The following is a 19,787-nucleotide window of genomic DNA, read 5'->3' on the forward strand; positions in this document are numbered from 1 at the left end:
ATGAGCATTTTATCACTTTCTTTCTGGGTGCTTTTATTTTGAAATGTCAAACAAATCGGAAGTTCTCGTAGACACGTGGTCTGAAGCAGAACGTACAAGTAACAATTGGAGTTAGCTAGCTAACTTTCTCGGGAGTTTTGTGAAATGGACTCAGCTGGTGCTATCGATTAAGTGTAAGACAGTCATCTTGACCGAAATATAAAATAAACCAAGGACATTACAATGTTTGGATGTTTGGTTGCTGGTAGATTGGTAAGTATGGAACTTGCTAACTTGGGACTGAAATGACAGCTAGCTACACAATGTGATATGAAGGAACAATGTGTTATTGTATTCCCGGCTGCTCACTGATCATTTCTACTCGTAGGCAACATATACCCATTGATTCTTGAACAATATAGTTATAAATGCTCTATGATATGAGCTTAAGAGGTTTTGTGTGTACATCGTTTAGCTTGTACAACTTTTCTTACCCTAGCTAGCTAGTATCATAACCCATATTGTACTCAAATGTTTGTTTTTGGGTGTCATTCTAAACAGAAAATGTATCGCTTCAAAGTATGTTTCCTACTACCATGACAGGTCCATGGACGCATGCATGGCTGTCTATGAATGTAAGCGTCCCTATAGAAATTCATCATGATGTCCCTACCAGAGGCTGGTGGGAGGAGCTATGAGGACAGGCTCATTGTAATGGCTGGAATAGAATTAATGGGACAGTATCAAACACAAGGAAACCACGTGTGACTCCGTTCCATTCATTCTATTCCATCCATTGAGCCCATCCTCCTACAGCTCCTCCCACCAGCCTCCACTGGTCCCTACCTACCCCCATTTATCAGTTTACCCCCAAAAAGTGGCAGGGTCAAACTGCTGAAATACAAAAACAGATTGTGCCTTTAATTAAATGAAGAGTACCTCTTGAAATAACTCCAGCTCAAGTAGGAGTCACAATTGTCTTTTAGGTCCAGACTGACCCCCAGCAGGTTGCTGGTGACAAGTTTGTCTTCAACCTACCAGACTATGAGAATGTGAACCATGTAGTGGTGTTCATGTTGGGCACAGTGCCTTTCCCTGCGGGGATGGGTGGAGCTGTCTACTTCTCCTTCCCGGACCCTGTCGCTGGGCAGGTCTGGCAGCTCCTGGGTTTCATCACCAACGACAAACCAAGTGCCATCTTTAAAATATCTCAATTAAAACCAGGTGAGTATCAATCAAATGTATTTAATAAAGTCCTTCCTACATTAGTAGTTGTCACAAGGTGTTTTGTCAGTATGTGTGTGTTAGTGACGTAGTTGTAAAACAATAGGTGGGTAAACTGTTGAGCAAAAGTTACACACCATTGGTGTTTCTGCTGTCCTTCCTATAGGTGAGGGTGGAGAGCATCCATTTGGAATGATGACAGTACCTCAGCTTGCCTCCATGGCCCAAGTTGGTGTGTCTATTGAGCCTTTGGAGCAGCTGGTCCAACAGACGCCTGTATCAGGTGCCACTGTGTGCGCTGTTGACTCCTTTATGCAGGTTAGAACATTATGGGTGGTTTGCAGTGTACATAATCAGTGAAAATAACCTTCCTTTAATAATATGTACGAGTCAATACTCAAACTGCTTGCTTTGATTGCTGTGTACTAGCAACACGGGTGTATTTACAGGGCCTATGGAAAGTCTACACCCCCTTCAACTTTTTTCACCTTACTGTTAGTGTTAAATTTAATTGTATTTTTTTTGTAATTGAGCTACACAAAATGCTGTCAGTGAAAATAAAATGCTACACATTTAAAAAAACACATAACTAAACTATAGTTGCATAAGTATTCACCCCTTTGTTTAGGCAAGCCTAAATTAGTCCAGAAGTCAAATTCGGCTTAACAAATCACATAAGTTATATGGACTCACGCGGCTGACATTTTTTTAATGACTACACCTTCCTCTGTCCCCCATACATACATCTGTAAGGTCCCTCAGTCAAGTATTGCTTTTCAAGCACAGATTCAACTACAAAGACCAAGTAGCTTTTTCAAAAGCCTCAAAGGGCAGTGATTGGGAGATGGGTAACAATAACAAATCAGACATTGAATATCTTTAAGCATGGTCAAGTTAATAATTATGCTGTGAATGATGTATTAAACCAGGTATTCCCAAACTGGGGTACGTACGCGCAATGCCATCAGGGGTACGCCAAATAAAAATGTGATAAACATTTAAAAAACAGTCAATTTATATTTTCCAACGGGGCTATACATTTGGGTGAGGTTTTTATCTTGCCTGAGTAGCCTCTTTTCACCGCCAAAAGTCAAATTTAACCATCTAGTGTTCAGTGAAATAACACTGTCAAATAATTAACATCCAATCATATTAACCGTTACTCTCTCGTGGGAATTCCACTAACAGTCCGTATGTAGCCAAACGTAGCTGCTGCTCATTCCGTTTTCTCGATAAATGGTTAAAAAAGTAAGGCCCGCGTCCATAGACACATACCAGCTCTACTGGTAGTACTGCTACTACCAGGAGTACTGCACCTGTCAACAAGTTGGTCTGCTTCCACAAGCACATCCAATGCTAGCATCAGTAATTCTACATTTGTTGTTAGCCCAGCTAGCATGGACACTGACAGTTGTGAATCTGATGCAGCCAAAGAGCTACTGCCCCCTTACCCGGGAAAGCACCGAACAGACAGGGACGTTGGACCATCGAAGAGGCGCAAATATGAGAACAACATTGATTTGGGGTTCACTTATTGAGAGTAGTGACTTTCCTCAGCCACAGTGTGTTATGTGCAAAAGTACTCTCACAACTCGAAACCTTCACTGTTGCGCAGACATTTAGAAAAAAAACATACCAATTTGAAAAATAAGAGAATTAAGACTACTTTCAAGTAGTAAGACATGTATAAAAGCAACAGATACCATTAATAAGAAGGGGCTAGAAGAGTCTTATATGGTGAAGCTACCGAGTGTCTAGGACAGGCAAGCCCCACACTATTGTGGAGGACTTAATTCTTCCTGCTGCCGCGGATATGGCTGGAACAATGCTGGGGGAAGATGCCAAAAAAATATATACAATGACTTCATCAAACAACACTGTTTCACGATGCATCAGTGACATGGCAGGGAGATGTTTTGAAACAAATACTGCTTCGCATACAAGCCAGTGAATTCTATGCATTACAGCTGGATGAGTCAGAGGTGGCAGGCCTGGCACAGCTCCTGGTATGTCTGTTACGTTTATGGGGGGTCAATTAAGGAAGACATCCTCTTCTGCAAGCCACTGGAAACCAGGACAACATGACAGGATATTTTTAAAGTACTGAACAGCTTTGTGACATCAAATGGACTTTGGTGGTCAAGATGTTGGTATCTGAACTGATGGCGCAAAAGCCATGACAGGGAGACATAGTGGAGGGGTAATGTGCGTGCAAGCAGTTGCTCCCGATGCCACTTGGGTACACTGCAGCATCCACCGAGAGCCTCTTGCTGCCAAAGGAATGCCTGACAGCTTGAAAGACATTTTGGACACTACAGTGAAAATGGTTAACTTTGTTAAAGCAAAGCCCCTGAACTCTTGTGTATTTTCTGCATTATGCAATGATATGGGCAGTGACCATGTAACACTTTTACAACATACAGAAAGAAGTGCTCTGGTTATCAAGGGGTAAAGTATTGACATGTTTTTTTTTAATTGAGAGACGAGCTTAAAGTTTTCTTCACTGACCATCATTTTCACTTGTCTGACTGTTTGCATGATGATGAGTTTCTCACATGACTGGCCTATCTGGGTGATGTTTTCTCTCCTGAATGATCTGAATCTAGGATTACAGGGACTCTCCGCAACTATATTCAATGTGCGGGACAAAATTGAGGCTATGATTAAGAAGTTGGAGCTCTTCTCTGTCTGCATTAACAAGGACAACACACAGATCTTTCCATCAATGTATGATTTGTGTGCAAATGAACTCAAGCTTACGGACAATGTTAAATGTGATACAGTGAAGCACCTGAGTGAGTTGAGTGCGCAAATACGCAGGTACTTTCCTGAAACGGTTATCCCTTTCATGCCCTGCCTCCAGTCCACTTACCGATATCTGAACAAGAGAGCCTCATCGAAATTCCACCAAGCGGTTCTGTGAAAATGTTATTTAATCAGAAGCCACCGCCAGATTTCTGAGTTGGGCTATGCTCAGAGTATCTTGCCTTGGCAAATCGCACTGTTAAGACTCTGATGCCCTTCGCAAACACGTACCTATGTCAAAGCGGATTCTCGGCCCACACTAGCATGAAAACAAAATACAGGCACAGACTGTGTGTGGAAAATGATTTAAGACTGAAACTCTCTCCAATACAACCCAACATTGCAGAGTTATGTGTGTCCTTTCAAGCACACCCTTCTCATTAACCTGTGGTGAGTTATTCACAATTTGATGAACAAATAAGGCTTTATATGTAAGATGGTTAAATAAAGAGCAAAATTACTTGTGCCCTGGTCCTATAAGAGCTTTTTGTCACTTCCCACGAGCCGGGTTGTGACAACTCACATGCATGTTTAATAAATGTATTGTATAGTGTGTGGCAGGCTTACAATGATGGCAAAAAACATGTGAGAGAGTGCTGACCCTGGTGCTAGAGGGGGTATGCAGCTGGAGGTTGAATGTTTGAAGGGGTACGGGACTATTAAAAGTTTGGGAACCACTGTATTAAACCACCCAGATACATTAAAGATGCAATCGTCCTTCTGAACTGAGCTGCAGGACAGGAAGGAAACTGCTCAGGGACTTCACCATGAGGCCATTCCTGATTTTAAAACCGCTACAGAGTTCAATGGCTTATGGGAGAGAACTGAGGATGGAACAACATTGTAGTGACCCCATAATGACCTAAATTAGAGTGAAAAGAATACAAATATACAGTAGATTCCCAAACATGCATATGTATGCAACAAAGCACTAAAGTAATACTGCAAAAAAACACTTTTTGGCCTAAATGCAAATCCTTATGTTTGGAGCAAATCTGATACATCACTGAGTAACTGCCTCATTTTCAAGCATGGTGGTGGCTGCATCATGGAATGATTAACATCAGCAAAGACTGGGGAGTTTTTCAGGGTGAAAAGAAACAGGATGGAGCTAAGCACAGGCAAAATCCTACAGGAAAACATGCTTCAGTCTGCTTTACACCAGACACTGGGAGAGAAATTCACATTTCAGCAGGACAACCTGCAACACAAGGCCAAATCTACACTGGAGTTGCTTACCAAGAAGACTGTGAATGTTCCTGAGTGGCCAAGTTACAGTTTACTTAAATCTGCTAGACAATCGCTGGCAAGACTTACTGTCTAGCCATGATCCAACACCTTGACAGAGCTTGAATTTAGAAAGGAATGAGCAAATATTGCACAATACAGGTGTGCAATCTCAGACTTGCCCAAGAAGATTCATAGCTGTAATCGCTGCCAAAGGTGTTTAACAAATTAAGGTATATTGGAATTTATTTTTCATGAATCTTAAAAAAAAAAAAAGTCCTTCCACTTTGAGAGTATTTTGTGTAGATTGTAAAAAGAAATCCATTTTAATCCCACTTTAACACAAAGTGAAAAAATCCAAGGGGGGGGGGGGGTAGACTTTCTACAGGCACACTAGCGTTGTGTTCAATTGTATTAGGTTGCACAAAAAGTCAGAAACGCAACACTTATGACGGGGTATTTGAGACCATATCTAAAGGATCGTATTGAGACTTTTCAAACATGGGTCTATTGTAGACCCACTTCCTCTCTGCTTACCTCGTGTCAAAATACATCCCCCACAAGTTATTCCTTTTTTGTCCACATATGGCACACGTGCAGGACTTTTATTTTGATGTTGCTAAGAGCACCTACAAACTCAGCTGACAAACTCAACTCTCTCTCCTCAGTTCACTCAGAAGATGCTGGACAGTTTGTATAATTTCTCCTCGTCTTTTGCTGTTTCCCAGTCACAGATGACTCCAAACCCCTCAGAAATGTTCATCCCTGCCAGTTCCATCCTCAAATGGTAAAATGATTCCCTGTTGGTCCTATTCAAAGTCAGGCCATTTAAACACCTGCTTGAATTAACCCAATCAATTGTTTTCAATTTGCCTGACCCACGTTTGTGGAACCTGTGGTTATTGGGCTGGCTACAAGGAAACTAACATTTGAGTAATTTCTCAATCACTCAGTTAAGTATGGATGCTGCAAAAGATCTGAATGTGATTCCTAAATCAAAAGCATAAAGTCATGTGCTCCTCTGGTCTTTCTCCCCAGGTATGAGAACTTTCAGAGGCGCATGGCTCAAAACCCTCATTTCTGGAAGACTTGAGTTGTCTCGATACCACAGTATTAAAAACCATGATAAAGGGGCATGGACAGAGAAGACCAAAGACTTCATTTTCTGCTCCATAATGTCCAGGAATGGTCCTCCACAGAAGACAAAAAGATCTGGTTTTATAGCAACAATTACTAGGTGTTTTGTCAAATATTAAACGTTTCTTAAAATTCTTTCTTTTCACCACTACTTTATTCCATACATATTTAGCTTGCCTATACAAGCGGATCCTAGGTGCTTCATTTATTTTCTTGTTGAAAACGTTCATTTCTAGTGCATGAGATGCACTGTTGGGGCAGTTAACCTTTTAGTTAACACCCAAACTCTCCTTTTCTCCATGCATTCAGATGGCCTGGGCTGAGCTGACCATAGATTTACTTAGACTTTTCAAGCTTCAGTACCTCGGAATGAGACAAGAAGCCTTTAGAAAAATAGCATTTATTAAAGCCCATTAAAAAGTGAACAGTAAGCAAAGGGGAACTAAATAGCAAGAAGGGAGGAGAAAGCTTGAAGAGCTCCAGGGTTGTAGTTTTGATTCTCCACCCTTCTCCCCAAATTGCTCACCTTTTCACCCCCCTCATGGATTTAATAAGGATGGGCTGGTATAAGTGTAACCCGGAGATGGGAAACAAAAGGAAAATAATTGGTGGGCCGCGTTCGGCAGCCATAGCACAATGTTTCAGTGCAGACCTATAGCACCGTTGTCATGTTGGGAGTGGTTCCTGAGATGTTAAACAACACCTCCATGGGACAAATCTGATGCAGACTATACACAGAAAATGTGTACCTGGAAAATGTTTCTGGTTCCTGACAGCAAAGTGACTGGTCTGTCATAATAGAATTGGCTGCTCGTTGCCAATGTCGTCTTCATCGCAGGCGGTCCCAGCGCCAGATAGAGGCGTCGTCACAGACTGCGATCAGGATACTGCTGTCACGGCTGAAGCTGGTCTGTCTGATGGCAGAGGTGCATCTTGGGAGGGTGAGGATGGTGCACCTGAAACAGAGAGCCAGGTTAGAATGTATTTAGTGAAACAACAGAAAGACGGTGTCTCTGAAGATTGTTATAACTAAACCAAGATTGACCACAGCCCGTCATTTCAAATGGGAACAAATGAGTCATAGTGGGCAGAACAAGCAAGGAGGTGGGCAGAGCCAAGCCGAGCGCGAGCCTTGGCGCGGGCAGCAGCGTGGGGCCCGGGCTATTGGCGCGTTGTAGCATGCATATTGCTGTTAGGGAAAGCCTACTTTGAAGTGCACGTGTGCAATAACTCAATTCGCCTTTGCACTCCTTTTAAACAATGCCATTCTTTTTTTTACTTTAGCAAAGGGTAAAGTCTTTAACTTAGTCCACTCTGTTCGTAACAGATTGTAGCTTTGGGAACAGAACTGTATTGAGATCACAATGTTGAAAATGACACATTTTGCTCCAGCATCTCCCACTGCCGGTCACTTGGCTTTCTCTCAATACCATATTTGGTAGTGAAAGGAAACGCCAAGCAGATGCTTCAAATTTATACATCGCCTGAAATATCTAATTGTTCTGTGGCGTCTCTGTCACAGCCCTGGAACATTATACATAAGGAGAGGAGTGCTCTCTACTGGCCTTCACTTCTCTCAGGCAGTCTACCATCTAGGCATGGACTACTGCTTAGGTGAGGTGTATTGGTGGGAGGTCCTCGACCTTCACGACGGGTGTGTGCTGGTCCGTCTCAGCGCGGGGTGCTTCACGTACAGGGATGTAGTGAGAAGTGACATGTAGATCAACTAGTCCACGCTCTGTGGAGAATACATGTCTCTGCTTTCCACGCTCTGGTGATAGTTGAACTAAATGTAAATTCTCTGGTCCCGCTCTGTCAGAAGCTGACTTGTGTTCTCTGTTTCCACGCTCTGTGGAGCGGACTTATGATCTCTGTTTCCACGCTCTGTAGAGCGGACTTGTGTTCTCTGTTTCCACGCTCTGTAGAGCGGACTTGTGTTCTCTGTTTCCACGCTCTGTGGAGCGGACTTATGATCTCTGTTTCCACGCTCTGTGGAGCAGACTTATGATCTCTGTTTCCACTCTCTGTGGAGCGGACTTGTGTTCTCTGTTTCCACTCTCTGTGGAGCGGACTTATGAACTCTGTTTCCACGCTCTGTGGAGCGGACTTATGATCTCTGTTTCCACGCTCTGTGGAGCGGACTTATGATCTCTGTTTCCACGCTCTGTAGAGCGGACTTGTGTTCTCTGTTTCCACGCTCTGTGGAGCGGACTTATGCGCCCGCCGGGGCGGCTGATCTCTGTTTCCACTCTCTGTGGCGCGGACTTATGATCTCTGTTTCCACGCTCTGTGGCGCAGACTTGTGGGGTCTGAAACGTGACACTTCATGTTCAAAGGGAATGACATGTCACATTCCCTGGCCAATCCAGGCAAAATCGATTTCCTCTGAGCAAGTGAGCCTGGGAAATGGCATACGACAGTCTGAGTCCAGCCGTTGTGGTTTCATCTCGCTGTGATATTCTCAGACGGATTTAGAGCTTTCAAAATAAAATAAAATCACAGAATTGAAAGACCGGGTTCTCTTGGTCACAGACGGAAGTTCTTGGTCACAGACGGAAGTTCTTGGTCACAGACGGAAGTTGTAACAAGTCTACACACATTTGAATGCTGTCTCTGCGCTGCTCAGTGGACCTTTAGATCAGATTTATTTTACTGTTAAGAAATGGGAAATCTTATACGAAGTCGTTTAGAATTTGTTTGTTTATATTTGTACCATGTACTTGAGCTTGTGTTCCAAAAACAGTGCACCTCAGCAAGTTATAACATTTACCAGACAGGCTAGTTCCAGACCTTTCTAAACTACACATTACCAGTTACTGTTTATGGCCAGCATGAAAAATGATTACGTTTGGATATGTCTATTTAGGCAAAAATACAAATGTTACCCTATCATTAGGCTAAATTACTGATTGTGAAAAATCATCATACAGTATTAACAAAGTTTGGATGTAGTGAACTACTTTTTCAATGTAACTAATTTGAAAAAGAAACTTTGAGTGTTGCTTAACTTCTTCCAGTGTGAAGTAATTGGTAGCTTGGTAAACTATATCTTCAGAGTAGCTTCCCCAACACCACCACATGTGCAGTTTCCCTACGGACTCTTACTTTGCTTTGTGGGGGTCCTCTACCTCAAGGTCCCACACGTACAGTTTCCCCACTTGGTTTCCCAGAGCCAACATCTATAGGACAAGACATGTGTTACTTCAATAGTCAAACAATACTTACTGAGCTACAGACAATTTTCTATGTGGAGACAATACTATACTTTGTTTAATGTAAAACAAACTTTCATCTTTAGTTAGAGTTACAACACCAAACCACTGTTTGCTTACAATACTGGGATGAACAGTAGCAGATAAGGGATTCCACAAAGCCACAGACACAACAAAAGGGGAAATATCATCTTTACCTTCTGCCAGAAGTCCATGGAGAAACGCATGTACCAGATGTCACATTGGCTGTAGTCGAAGCGACCCAGGATTGTCACGTTGGACTCGTTTGGTTTGATGCGGTCAATATCGTCCTCCATCTTCCCTGGTTTCCAACAAACGATAGCGTTCTCACACGACTGGTCAGGAGAGGAACAGAACAAAGGAGTAGGGGTTATGAGGGTCACAATGGGATCCACAAGCTAATAAGAATGTGACGTGTTTGAACAAATCGATTCTGTCTTACCTTGGATAAAATCAGATCTCCCAGCCAGCGTACACAGTCCACATAGTTCCTGTGGATGTCTCTGGTAGAGAAGTCAGGGAAGTGGATCTTCTGAGAGACCCATGGCCTGTAAGAAGACCGAATCATCATCGGTTAAAGGAGCAAACATTTTCAGGTTGAAAATCATCAGTTTGGGGCGGTAGGTAGCCTAGTGGTTAGAGCGTTGGGCCAGTAACCAGCAGGTAGCCTAGTGGTTAGAGCGTTGGGCCAGTAACCAGCAGGTAGCCTAGTGGTTAGAGCGTTGGGCCAGTAACCAGCAGGTAGCCTAGTGGTTAGAGCGTTGGACCAGTAACCAGCAGGTAGCCTAGTGGTTAGAGCGCTGGGCCAGTAACCAGCAGGTAGCCTAGTGGTTAGAGCGCTGGGCCAGTAACCAGCAGGTAGCCTAGTGGTTAGAGCGTTGGGCCAGTAACCAGCAGGTAGCCTAGTGGTTAGAGCGTTGGGCCAGTAACCAGCAGGTAGCCTAGTGGTTAGAGCGTTGGGCCAGTAACCAGCAGGTAGCCTAGTGGTTAGAGCGTTGGGCCAGTAACCAGCAGGTAGCCTAGTGGTTAGAGCGTTGGGCCAGTAACCAGCAGGTAGCCTAGTGGTTAGAGCGTTGGGCCAGTAACCAGCAGGTAGCCTAGTGGTTAGAGCGTTGGACCAGTAACCAGCAGGTAGCCTAGTGGTTAGAGCGTTGGACCAGTAACCAGCAGGTAGCCTAGTGGTTAGAGCGTTGGGCCAGTAACCAGCAGGTAGCCTAGTGGTTAGAGCGTTGGGCCAGTAACCAGCAGGTAGCCTAGTGGTTAGAGCGTTGGACCAGTAACCAGCAGGTAGCCTAGTGGTTAGAGCGTTGGGCCAGTAACCAGCAGGTAGCCTAGTGGTTAGAGCGTTGGGCCAGTAACCAGCAGGTAGCCTGGTGGTTAGAGCGTTGGGCCAGTAACCAGCAGGTAGCCTAGTGGTTAGAGCGTTGGGCCAGTAACCAGCAGGTAGCCTGGTGGTTAGAGCGTTGGGCCAGTAACCAGCAGGTAGCCTAGTGGTTAGAGCGTTGGGCCAGTAACCAGCAGGTAGCCTGGTGGTTAGAGCGTTGGGCCAGTAACCAGCAGGTAGCCTAGTGGTTAGAGCGTTGGGCCAGTAATCGAACGGTTGCTAGTGTTAACTCGAAATGACACAACGACAAGGTTCCAGTTTAACAAAGTTTACTATACTGTATGAACACACTACAAGGTAGCCATTACACTCACGGCTAGGTCCATCCACGAACTAACTTCCTGCGCAGCCGCACTCTTGACTGAGTGATAGCCCCGTAATAACAGAAATATAGGGATCGATTATGTGGGGTCGATTATGTGAAGGTACCACACACTTGGTGCTAACTCATGTAGATCTACAGCCACTGTTTCATTGTACTTGGAAGCTAGTGGCAAACCAACAGCTGGTTTGGGCTTAGGTTTACTGTATTTTTGACATGTCTCACAATTGTTAACTATCTGCTGTAGAATGGAAATACTCTCATCATCATTATTCCCTGAACTGCTGAGTAACTTCTGAAGTCTGTCAACTGTAGCATGTCCAAACTGTTTGTGAAGCTTTAACAATACTTTGTGTTTTTCTTTTGTGTTCATGTTCTCTGTGACTGTCAGAATCTCCATGTGCTCTGTGTCCGTCCAAATCTTATTTTTGCATGGACTCCGTGTGATGTCTTTGTCTAAAATGTTTACACAATAGTGGCCTGAGGTAGTAAGTTCAAGAGTTACTGGTTGTTTAAACATCACTGCCTTGTCATGTTTTATGTCTAGTACAGCCCCTGCCTTCTTGAGGGAAGCTTTGCTTAATACTAAGGGGATATCTTTAGGGACCACCTCTGTTTCAATGTGACACTTAGTCTGACCAATTTTTGCTGGTATCTTAACTCTCTTGGTAGAATGGACAATTCTTCCATCTCCAAATTTGAAAGCTCTGTTGCTTGGTGTGTCAATCATATTTTGTACTTCTTTCATATTTAGTTCACTAACATAGCTATCAAGCCATTTTGCACCACACACTGTCCGTGTACATGCAGTATCAATCACAGCAGATCCTAAGGATTCAACTATAAAAATCTCAGTATCAGAAGCAGATTCATTTGAAAACAGTGTAATGTTACACTGCTCTATATCTGTGTTTACATTTTCCTCTGTTAGTTTAACTTGTTCATTTTTATGAGGACAGTCTTTAACCCAATGGTAAGTGCTTTGACAAACACCACATTTTGATCTCCTTCCATATTTGTCCAGTGGATTTGTTCCGGGAAATGGCGCCCTCTTCAGGTTGTCTTGAGAACGTGACTTTTTGGCGCCTTTTCTCTGCTGCTCAGTGTAATATGCTCCGTCACTCGCTTGCATTCCATCTGTTAACGGCGCGACAGACGTCTTTTCACCAAAAATTATTTTTAGTGCCGACTTCATTGATGCAAAAGTCAGTACAAGCAGTCAAAGCCAACTGTTTCTCCCTACCATCTAGACAGGCAGTATCTAGCAACTTGAAAGCTAACACTGCATCCGGGAGAACCATGTCGTACTTGCGCATCCTATTGTACCTTTGTTCGAAATCAATGATGTAGTCCGTCATTGCAACCGAAATATCTCTCGAAACACTGTCAAAGTTTGAATATGCCTCGTAGGCACGGTCTTTCTCTTCTTTAAGAAATACAGAATCCAGTGCTCTGATCAAAGTTCCCATACCATCATCATTGTTCAAATCCTCAACGGATATTTCCAGTGCTGTATCTCTCGCTCTTCCCTCGAGCGATAATACCACCGCAAGTGCTTGCTTTTTCGCGTCCAGATTAGTAACTCGTGTCCAGATTCCAAGTTCATTTTTCCAACTTTCGTACGACCTCTTCTCGTCGAAGCGAGGTGGCACATTGTAGTTATTAGCCATCCTCTGCTACCAATGTTAACTCGAAATGCACAACGACAAGGTTCCAGTTTAACAAAGTTTACTATACTGTATGAACACACTACAAGGTAGCCATTACACTCACGGCTAGGTCCATCCACGAACTAACTTCCTGCGCAGCCGCACTCTTGACTGAGTGATAGCCCCGTAATAACAGAAATATAGGGATACTTAAAACATGAACTTAACAGCTAGATCTAATCCTCGATTTGACAAAGTAAAAATCTGTCGTTCTGCCCCTGAACAAGGCAGTTCACCCACTGTTCCCAGACCCTCATTGTAAATAAGAATTTGTTCTTAACTGACTTGCCTAGTTAAAGGTTAAATAAAAAATGTGAGATTCTGACTGTATCCTGGCAACACTACTATTTTCCTTTTATGCAATTGTTCAGCCCTGTTATTTAAACGCGCTTTGTTGTGGGTAAAAGTCTACTGAATGACTGAAATACACATACGTTTGTTGCCCACAACCAATATTTTCACCTGTTTGTCTTGGAAGGGTTGTATTCATAGGACCCGTGAATGGCTTTCTGCATCCTCTCTGAGTTGATCGTCCAGAGCTTCAGAGAGTGGTCCATTCCACACGACATGATCTTCTCACCTAGCAGGTCAAAGTCCTGGCGCAGAGACATTTTTCATTATTATAATCATTCATCTCTCATTTCTTTTGTGTGATCCATATTGTATCGCCATTTTCAATGGTCACATACACATAGAAATCCCTGACTTCTGTTGATCAAGAAAGCCAGTAAGAGATGGTTGTGGTAGTGTCGTGTACTCACTGCGCTGAGGACTTCATCTCTATGGCCTTCTACACCTCCAAAGATGGCCACCAGTGTGTCTGTTTGGATGTTCCACAGACGAAGGGCGTGGTCTAAAGACAAAACACAAAGCTGATGAGATATTCACACAGTTGATTTTATGTTAAGTCATTCTGTTAATGATGTAAATGCATACAGATTATAAATCAGTCCTAATTATAAATTGTTTAGTTCTCAAAAGGTCAGGTCAGTTGAGGAAATATGAAGTCCCAGCTATGGTGCAGAGTTGTTCTACCTTTACTGACGGATAGCAGGAGGTTGGGGTCTCTGGGGTGAAACTTGAGCTCGTTGATGGCGTTCCCGTGACCCACATAGTGCTGCATTAAAAAACAACAAAAAATATTCAGAGATGGCACAACTAACCCCTCCCTTATGCACGAATGTAAATTCCATCCCTAGTGTATCGGATAAAACTACTTGGAAATTCACCCACCTTGATACACTGCATGGTGATGTGGTTGATCACCCGAATGATGCCCCGCGACCCGGCCACGGCCAGGAGGGGATGGCTTGTACTGGTGTCAAAGGTCCAGGCGCAGGTGTAGAAGTTCTCATCTGCATCGGCATCCACGTATGACTGCAGGAGTCGGATCTCTCCTTGGGAATGGCACTCGTACAGTGTTACCTGGTAAATTTAAGGACATCACATAGTCAGCAGTGACAGGTGGCACGAGTCTGTATTTTACACCACACGAGTCAGCTATTACACTTTCAACATGGTTTATGTGATGCCAAAGATACTTACTCTGTTGCTCCCAACAGTAGCAAACACCAGCGGGTCCCCTTCTTTACTGTGCCAGTTGAACTGGACCCCAAATAATGGCTGGCCATGGTCCTCCTGTGTAAAGAACAAGTTAATTATGAGTTCAGCTCATGGTCAAGGTGATGAGGTAGCCCTGCCTGCGACTTCAAAATCTGTGTGAACCCCGGCCCAAGTGGGAATTCCGTCTTGGTCTAATGGTCAAGACATTGGTTTCTGCTGTGGGAGACCTGGGTTCAGAGCCCACTCGAAACATTAGAACACCTTCGTTCAGCTGTTTACAACTCACCCAGTATCATATAAACAGCACAGTTCACACATACTTATAACAGGCATGCCAAGTCCAAGGCTGAGATTATGACATTTCTGTAATCAAAAGTAGGCCTGTTGATAAGACGTGACATGTCTGCAGTTGGAAATGATTGGAAATATTCTTGATAAAATGGGCTCACTCTGAGGCTGTTGACACACTTGAAGGAGTATTTGCACTTCTTTGATTTCCACTTGCCCTTGCCCCAGCTCTTCCTGCCTGGAGCGTTGGCTGTGTTGGTGGGTGTGTCTGGGCGCTCCACATTGGTCCCACTCTCAACGCTGACAGCATCATCCTACAAACACAAATTATAGCAACATGAGATGGGATTGGTTGTGGTTGATGCGTTTGCCTGCAATGGATGTTCTGCACCCCCTGTTCGACTACACTGGTGTCAGAAGTGGGGTGGCCTACCATGAGGCCATCTAAGGCGTACCTGGGTGTGAGGGGCTTGAGATAGACTACAAAAACTAAACTGACAACTGGCTAATGATTACCTACTTGGACAATCCCAGAAGAGTCCATAGCCTGATAGCTAACACTACCTAGAGAGCATAACTAGCCAGCTAGCTATTTTAGGTGGAGGCCCTTAGCTGTTTTGCCTCGAATCCCTTGCTCGTTGAATGTTACTTTTCTTATTTCCTGTTCTGGAATGTTTGAAAGGGAAAGAACCACAACTAACGTTGACTAGGTATCTATAGCTAAAAAAATTAAAATCTAGGCCTAGTTGAAACAAAGGGAAAGGCCCAGCTATCATCACGAACTCCAAAATCAACTACCAGTCGCTTGCTAGTTAGCCTAACTTTTCATAGCTAGCAAGCTAACATTACCTACTTAGCTAGCTAAGCATTTTTCATGTCCGCGCCGATACAAACAGAACAAAACCGAATTTACATTCTCGTCTGCAGAGAGATCGGGATTACTGTTTTCATCACTGCTCAGCTTCTGCTTTTTTGTCGGCATCTCCTTTCCCGCTTCGGTAGGGGTCTCGGACATGTTCTCCCTCCTCATCTTCCGTTCTTCTCAGATTCAATCATAGCGCGACGGTGGAGAATAACTTCCGGGTCTTTTATTTCCTTTGGTCTTCACAATAAAAGTCCCAAAAGGTGTCTCCGGAAGGTGGTGATTGACTCCGCTGAATAAGTGTTCAATAGATTCAGTTTCTAGTTCACAAAAACTGCATTCACTGGTAACGTCAAATATATATTTAGAAATCAAGCTATTACACGGATAGCATCTATGGATTATCTTAAAGGAGATCTCCTTTACTTTATTGGTCACCATAAATCTGTGTGGAGTGAGCCAAGCACGGCGCCAGTTTACATCAAACGATGAAGCCCAACAAAATATCGCAGAGGGAATAGACTTCCTGTAGAAAATATCCCTTATTAAACGATTGTTGAATTTCGTATCTAGTAGACCAATGCCATTCACCTGAATATCGCTTACAATCGGAGTTATTCCAAAATATGCATTATTCTGAAGTAAAGTTTTTATCCCACTAGGTATAGCTTTAATAACAGTGTCATATTCCTTGCTTGAAACCTCAAAGTTGTATATTTCCATAAATTCTCTCTGTGTAAATAGATTCCCACTGTTATTAACCAATTGGCTGACAAGAACAATGTTTTTCGAGAACCATTTATGGTTAAATAACATCTTATTTCTATGTAATATTGACCCATTGTTCCAAATAAAACATTTATGAGGTGAAAAGTTGTGTTTATACAACAAAGCCCAGCACATTAAAGCCTGCTTGTGAAAAACCGCCAGTTTCACAGGAATTTTACCCACAATATATGGACATTGTAGTAAAAAATTAAGCCCGCCGAACTTCTGAAAAACAAAATGAGGTATAATATTCCAGAAGCTATGAGGATTTTTTATGTACCTTTTAATCCAGTTGACCTTTGATATCTGATTGAAGAGAGTGAAATCTAAGACATTTAGACCGCCATCACAAACCCTGTTGGTGATAACATCTCTTTTCATCTTATGTGGCTTGTTTTTCCATATGAAGTTGTACAAAAGCCTATCTAAGGTACAGCAAGTGGATTTGGGAATGTCAATAGATGAAAAAAGATAGGATGCACGAGATAGCCCCTCAGCTTTGGATAAAAGCACCCTTCCTTGAAGACTTAAATCCCTCCCTAACCATGAGGATAATTTTTTTTTGACAGATTCAGTTACAGGGTTCAAATTAAGATCATTCATAGCCTTAAGATTTTTGGTGATCTTTACACCGAGGTAGGTTACAGTATCTTTTTCAGAGATGTTACAATCTGCTGGGTTGACAGCTCCTTTCACAACAAACAACTCACATTTGGAAAGATTTAAAGTCAAGTCTGAGATTTTGGAGAACTGCTTCACGATATCCAATGCTAATCTAGCTTGAGATACATTTTTCAAAAAAAGTGAGGTGTCATCCGCCAGTTGGGATATCTTGATCTCTCTGGACTGGAATGTAATGCCTTCAAATGGACTTTTATGAACTAATGAGCATAACATTTGAGAAACTAACAAAAATAAAAAAGGTGAAATTGGACAACCTTGTCGTATTCCTTTGTAAATGTTAAATCTTGAGGATGTTCCATGACAGAGTTTGATACAGCTATTGCCACCATTATACAGAGTTCTAATAGCATCAACAAAGAAACGACCAAATTTCAAATGCTTAAGACAATCAAAGATAAAATTGTGACTTACTGTATCAAATGCTTTCTGAAAATCCAGAAATAGGATAACAGGGAAGTCATCTAATAGATCACGATACTCAACCAAGTCTAATATCAGCCTCAGATTATTAGATATATGGCGCCCTTTCATAAACCCTGATTGACATTCATCAATCAGATCATTTAAGCAAGACTTTAACCTTTTTGCAAAGATTAAGGCTATAATTTTGTAGTCGTTATTTAGGAGTGTGATTGGACGCCAATTATCAATACTTAGGAGATCCTTGTGTGGTTTAGGTATAAGAGTAATAACCCCTTGCTTCAGAGAGGCAGGTAGTTCTCCCTTCTTTATAGCCTCCTTAAAGGTTTCAAGTAAAAAAGGTGCTATTTCTTCAAAGAAGGTTTTGTAAAATTCAGAGGTTAATCCATCACAACCTGGAGATTTGTTCTTTTTTAACTGAGCAACCCCGTACTGGATGTCCATAATGGATAAATCTTGGCAACAAGACTGATTGAGTTCTTCACTAATCGAATTAACATTCTCTATAGAATCAAGGAGATCCTTAGAGTCACACAAATTGTTATCTAAGGAGTAAAGATTCTCATAAAATGTAGTGGTAAATTCTGATAACAACTCTCTATCCTCAGTGGTAACCCCATTAATTTTAAGTTTCTGAAGTGTGTTGAGTTCCCCTCTCCTCTTCTCCAAATTAAAAAAGTATCTACTGTTCTTTTCACCTTTTTCAAGCCATTGTTTTCTAGATCTTATGAAAGCTCCTCTAGCCTTTTCCTCATACAATGTATCTAGTTGATTCTGTAAATCATTCAATTTAGCTTTCTCATTAAGATCAAGATGTTCAATCTCTGTGATAACGGCAATTGTCCTAGAGAGTTCAGCTACCTCACATCTCCTTCTTAAAGCAAGCCGTTTTCCATAAGTAATACAGGCTGAGCGGATTTTAAATTTCAGCAGTTCCCAATATTTCCCATATTCTGCATTAGATGTAGCTAAACTCCAGTAAACAGAAATTAGATTCTTAATCACATTTTTTAAATCATCATGCAATAACAATGAGTTATTTAGTTTCCAGTAACCACCAGAGTATTTCTTACCATCATTACTGCATATTCTTACAATCAACCATATGACTTTATGATCCGTCAGGACTGCAGGCAGTATTTTTACCTCTACAGTGTTGGGCACAAGACTAGAGGTTATCACCCACAAATCAATTCTTGATTGTAAGGAACGATCTCTATTACTCCATGTGTATTGTATCTCTCCAGGGTTTTTTACTCTTCATATGTCAATTAAGTCCAGGCTTTGGCAGAAATTCACCAACTTGTTCACACCAATGTTAGGCCTGAGGCAATCTATCAGTCTCATTAGAATAAACCATATTAAAATCTCCACCAACTATTATCTGACTGGATGGATATTTTCTCAGAAGATTTTTAAGAATTTCTTCAATTTCCTCTAGAAGTAAGTTATTTGGAGGACTAGAACAGTATCCATATACATTACACAACACAAATAATCTGTCCATGTGGTTGATGACCGCTACTAGCCAATGTCCATTGGAGTCCATTTGAGTAAACAAAAATTTCCCTTTGAAATTGTGTGCTAAAATTGCAACCCCAGCTGAATGATTTGTCCCATGGGCCAAAAAAATGTCACTGCCCCACTGATTTTTCCAATAATTATAGTCCTCTTTGCATGAATGTGTTTCTTGAACGAATACAAGATCTGCGTTGCAGTCCTTACAAAACAAAAAAAAAGCTTTTCTCTTCAACAGGTTACGTATCCCCCTGGCATTGATTGACAAACTTCAAGTCCATATCTATAGAATAGAAAGAAAAATCCTATGCAATCTCAACTTTACCCTCTCTAAAAAGTTGCTTCATATATGTATTAACAGAATTCTTAACTTGTAAAATAGTAACACCATGTTTCAAAAGTAGAACGTTCAGTTTGCAGTGGGGAAGGAACTACCTTGTAAACCTACCGACAGAACAAATCAAATCACCCCGGTCGTATTTCTTTACCGTTGGCGAAAAAAGCTCTGATTCCCCTGTAGTATCCACCGTTTCCTTGATTTCGGGCCTGTTGTACGAGAGGCCACAATTTTGCCTTTGCTGCCTTGTCTGCTGCAGTCAAGTCCTCACCGAATCTAAGTTTTCTTTCTTTCAGAAAGGCGCTTTCCTTTGCTTTCTTCCAAACT

General features: G+C 42.3%; 2 protein-coding genes across 4 annotated transcripts; one reads left to right on the forward strand and one right to left on the reverse strand.

Moving 5' to 3' along the window:
- The first annotated feature begins 63 nt into the window (after positions 1–63).
- LOC106575773 (protein Hikeshi) lies at positions 64–6,507 on the forward strand. Of its 2 annotated transcripts, none has more exons than XM_014152452.3 (5): positions 64–252; positions 966–1,203; positions 1,370–1,521; positions 5,904–6,022; positions 6,274–6,507. In XM_014152452.3, exons 1-5 carry the CDS (start codon positions 223–225, stop codon positions 6,326–6,328), a joined length of 594 nt encoding a protein of 197 aa, XP_014007927.2. In that variant the 5' UTR covers positions 64–222; the 3' UTR covers positions 6,329–6,507. The 2 variants fall into 2 exon arrangements, with proteins under 2 accessions (XP_014007927.2, XP_014007928.2); XM_014152453.3 differs by having other exon boundaries at positions 5,964–6,022.
- Positions 6,508–6,756: 249 nt separating this feature from the next.
- Positions 6,757–19,601, reverse strand: LOC106606530 (polycomb protein eed). Of its 2 annotated transcripts, none has more exons than XM_045699268.2 (11): positions 18,679–19,601; positions 15,033–15,185; positions 14,566–14,658; positions 14,254–14,445; positions 14,056–14,137; positions 13,782–13,873; positions 13,483–13,616; positions 10,048–10,153; positions 9,782–9,940; positions 9,478–9,551; positions 6,757–7,328 (listed from the first exon to the last, which is right to left on the reverse strand). In XM_045699268.2, exons 1-11 carry the CDS (start codon positions 18,682–18,684, stop codon positions 7,202–7,204), a joined length of 1,218 nt encoding a protein of 405 aa, XP_045555224.1. In that variant the 5' UTR covers positions 18,685–19,601; the 3' UTR covers positions 6,757–7,201. The 2 variants fall into 2 exon arrangements, with proteins under 2 accessions (XP_045555224.1, XP_045555222.1); XM_045699266.2 differs by lacking the exon at positions 18,679–19,601 and adding an exon at positions 15,785–15,948.
- Positions 19,602–19,787: the final 186 nt, after the last annotated feature.

This window comes from Salmo salar, chromosome 17, assembly GCF_965601325.2.
Source record: "Salmo salar chromosome 17, fSalSal1, whole genome shotgun sequence".
In the NCBI taxonomy this organism is placed as follows: Eukaryota; Metazoa; Chordata; class Actinopteri; order Salmoniformes; family Salmonidae; genus Salmo; species Salmo salar.

Excerpts from the sequence above, each read along its gene's own strand:
- LOC106606530 (XM_045699266.2), bottom strand. The coding sequence starts at position 15,901 with ATGAGGAGGGAGAACATGTCCGAGACCCCTACCGAAGCGGGAAAGGAG. Across the intron at positions 14,446-14,565 it reads CTACTGTTGGGAGCAACAGA|GTAACACTGTACGAGTGCCA; the intron begins GTAAGTATCTTT and ends TAAATTTACCAG. Across the intron at positions 14,138-14,253 it reads TCACCATGCAGTGTATCAAG|CACTATGTGGGTCACGGGAA; the intron begins GTGGGTGAATTT and ends TTTTTAATGCAG.
- LOC106575773 (XM_014152452.3), top strand. The coding sequence starts at position 223 with ATGTTTGGATGTTTGGTTGCTGGTAGATTG. Across the intron at positions 1,204-1,369 it reads AATATCTCAATTAAAACCAG|GTGAGGGTGGAGAGCATCCA; the intron begins GTGAGTATCAAT and ends TCCTTCCTATAG. Across the intron at positions 1,522-5,903 it reads CTGTTGACTCCTTTATGCAG|TTCACTCAGAAGATGCTGGA; the intron begins GTTAGAACATTA and ends CTCTCTCCTCAG.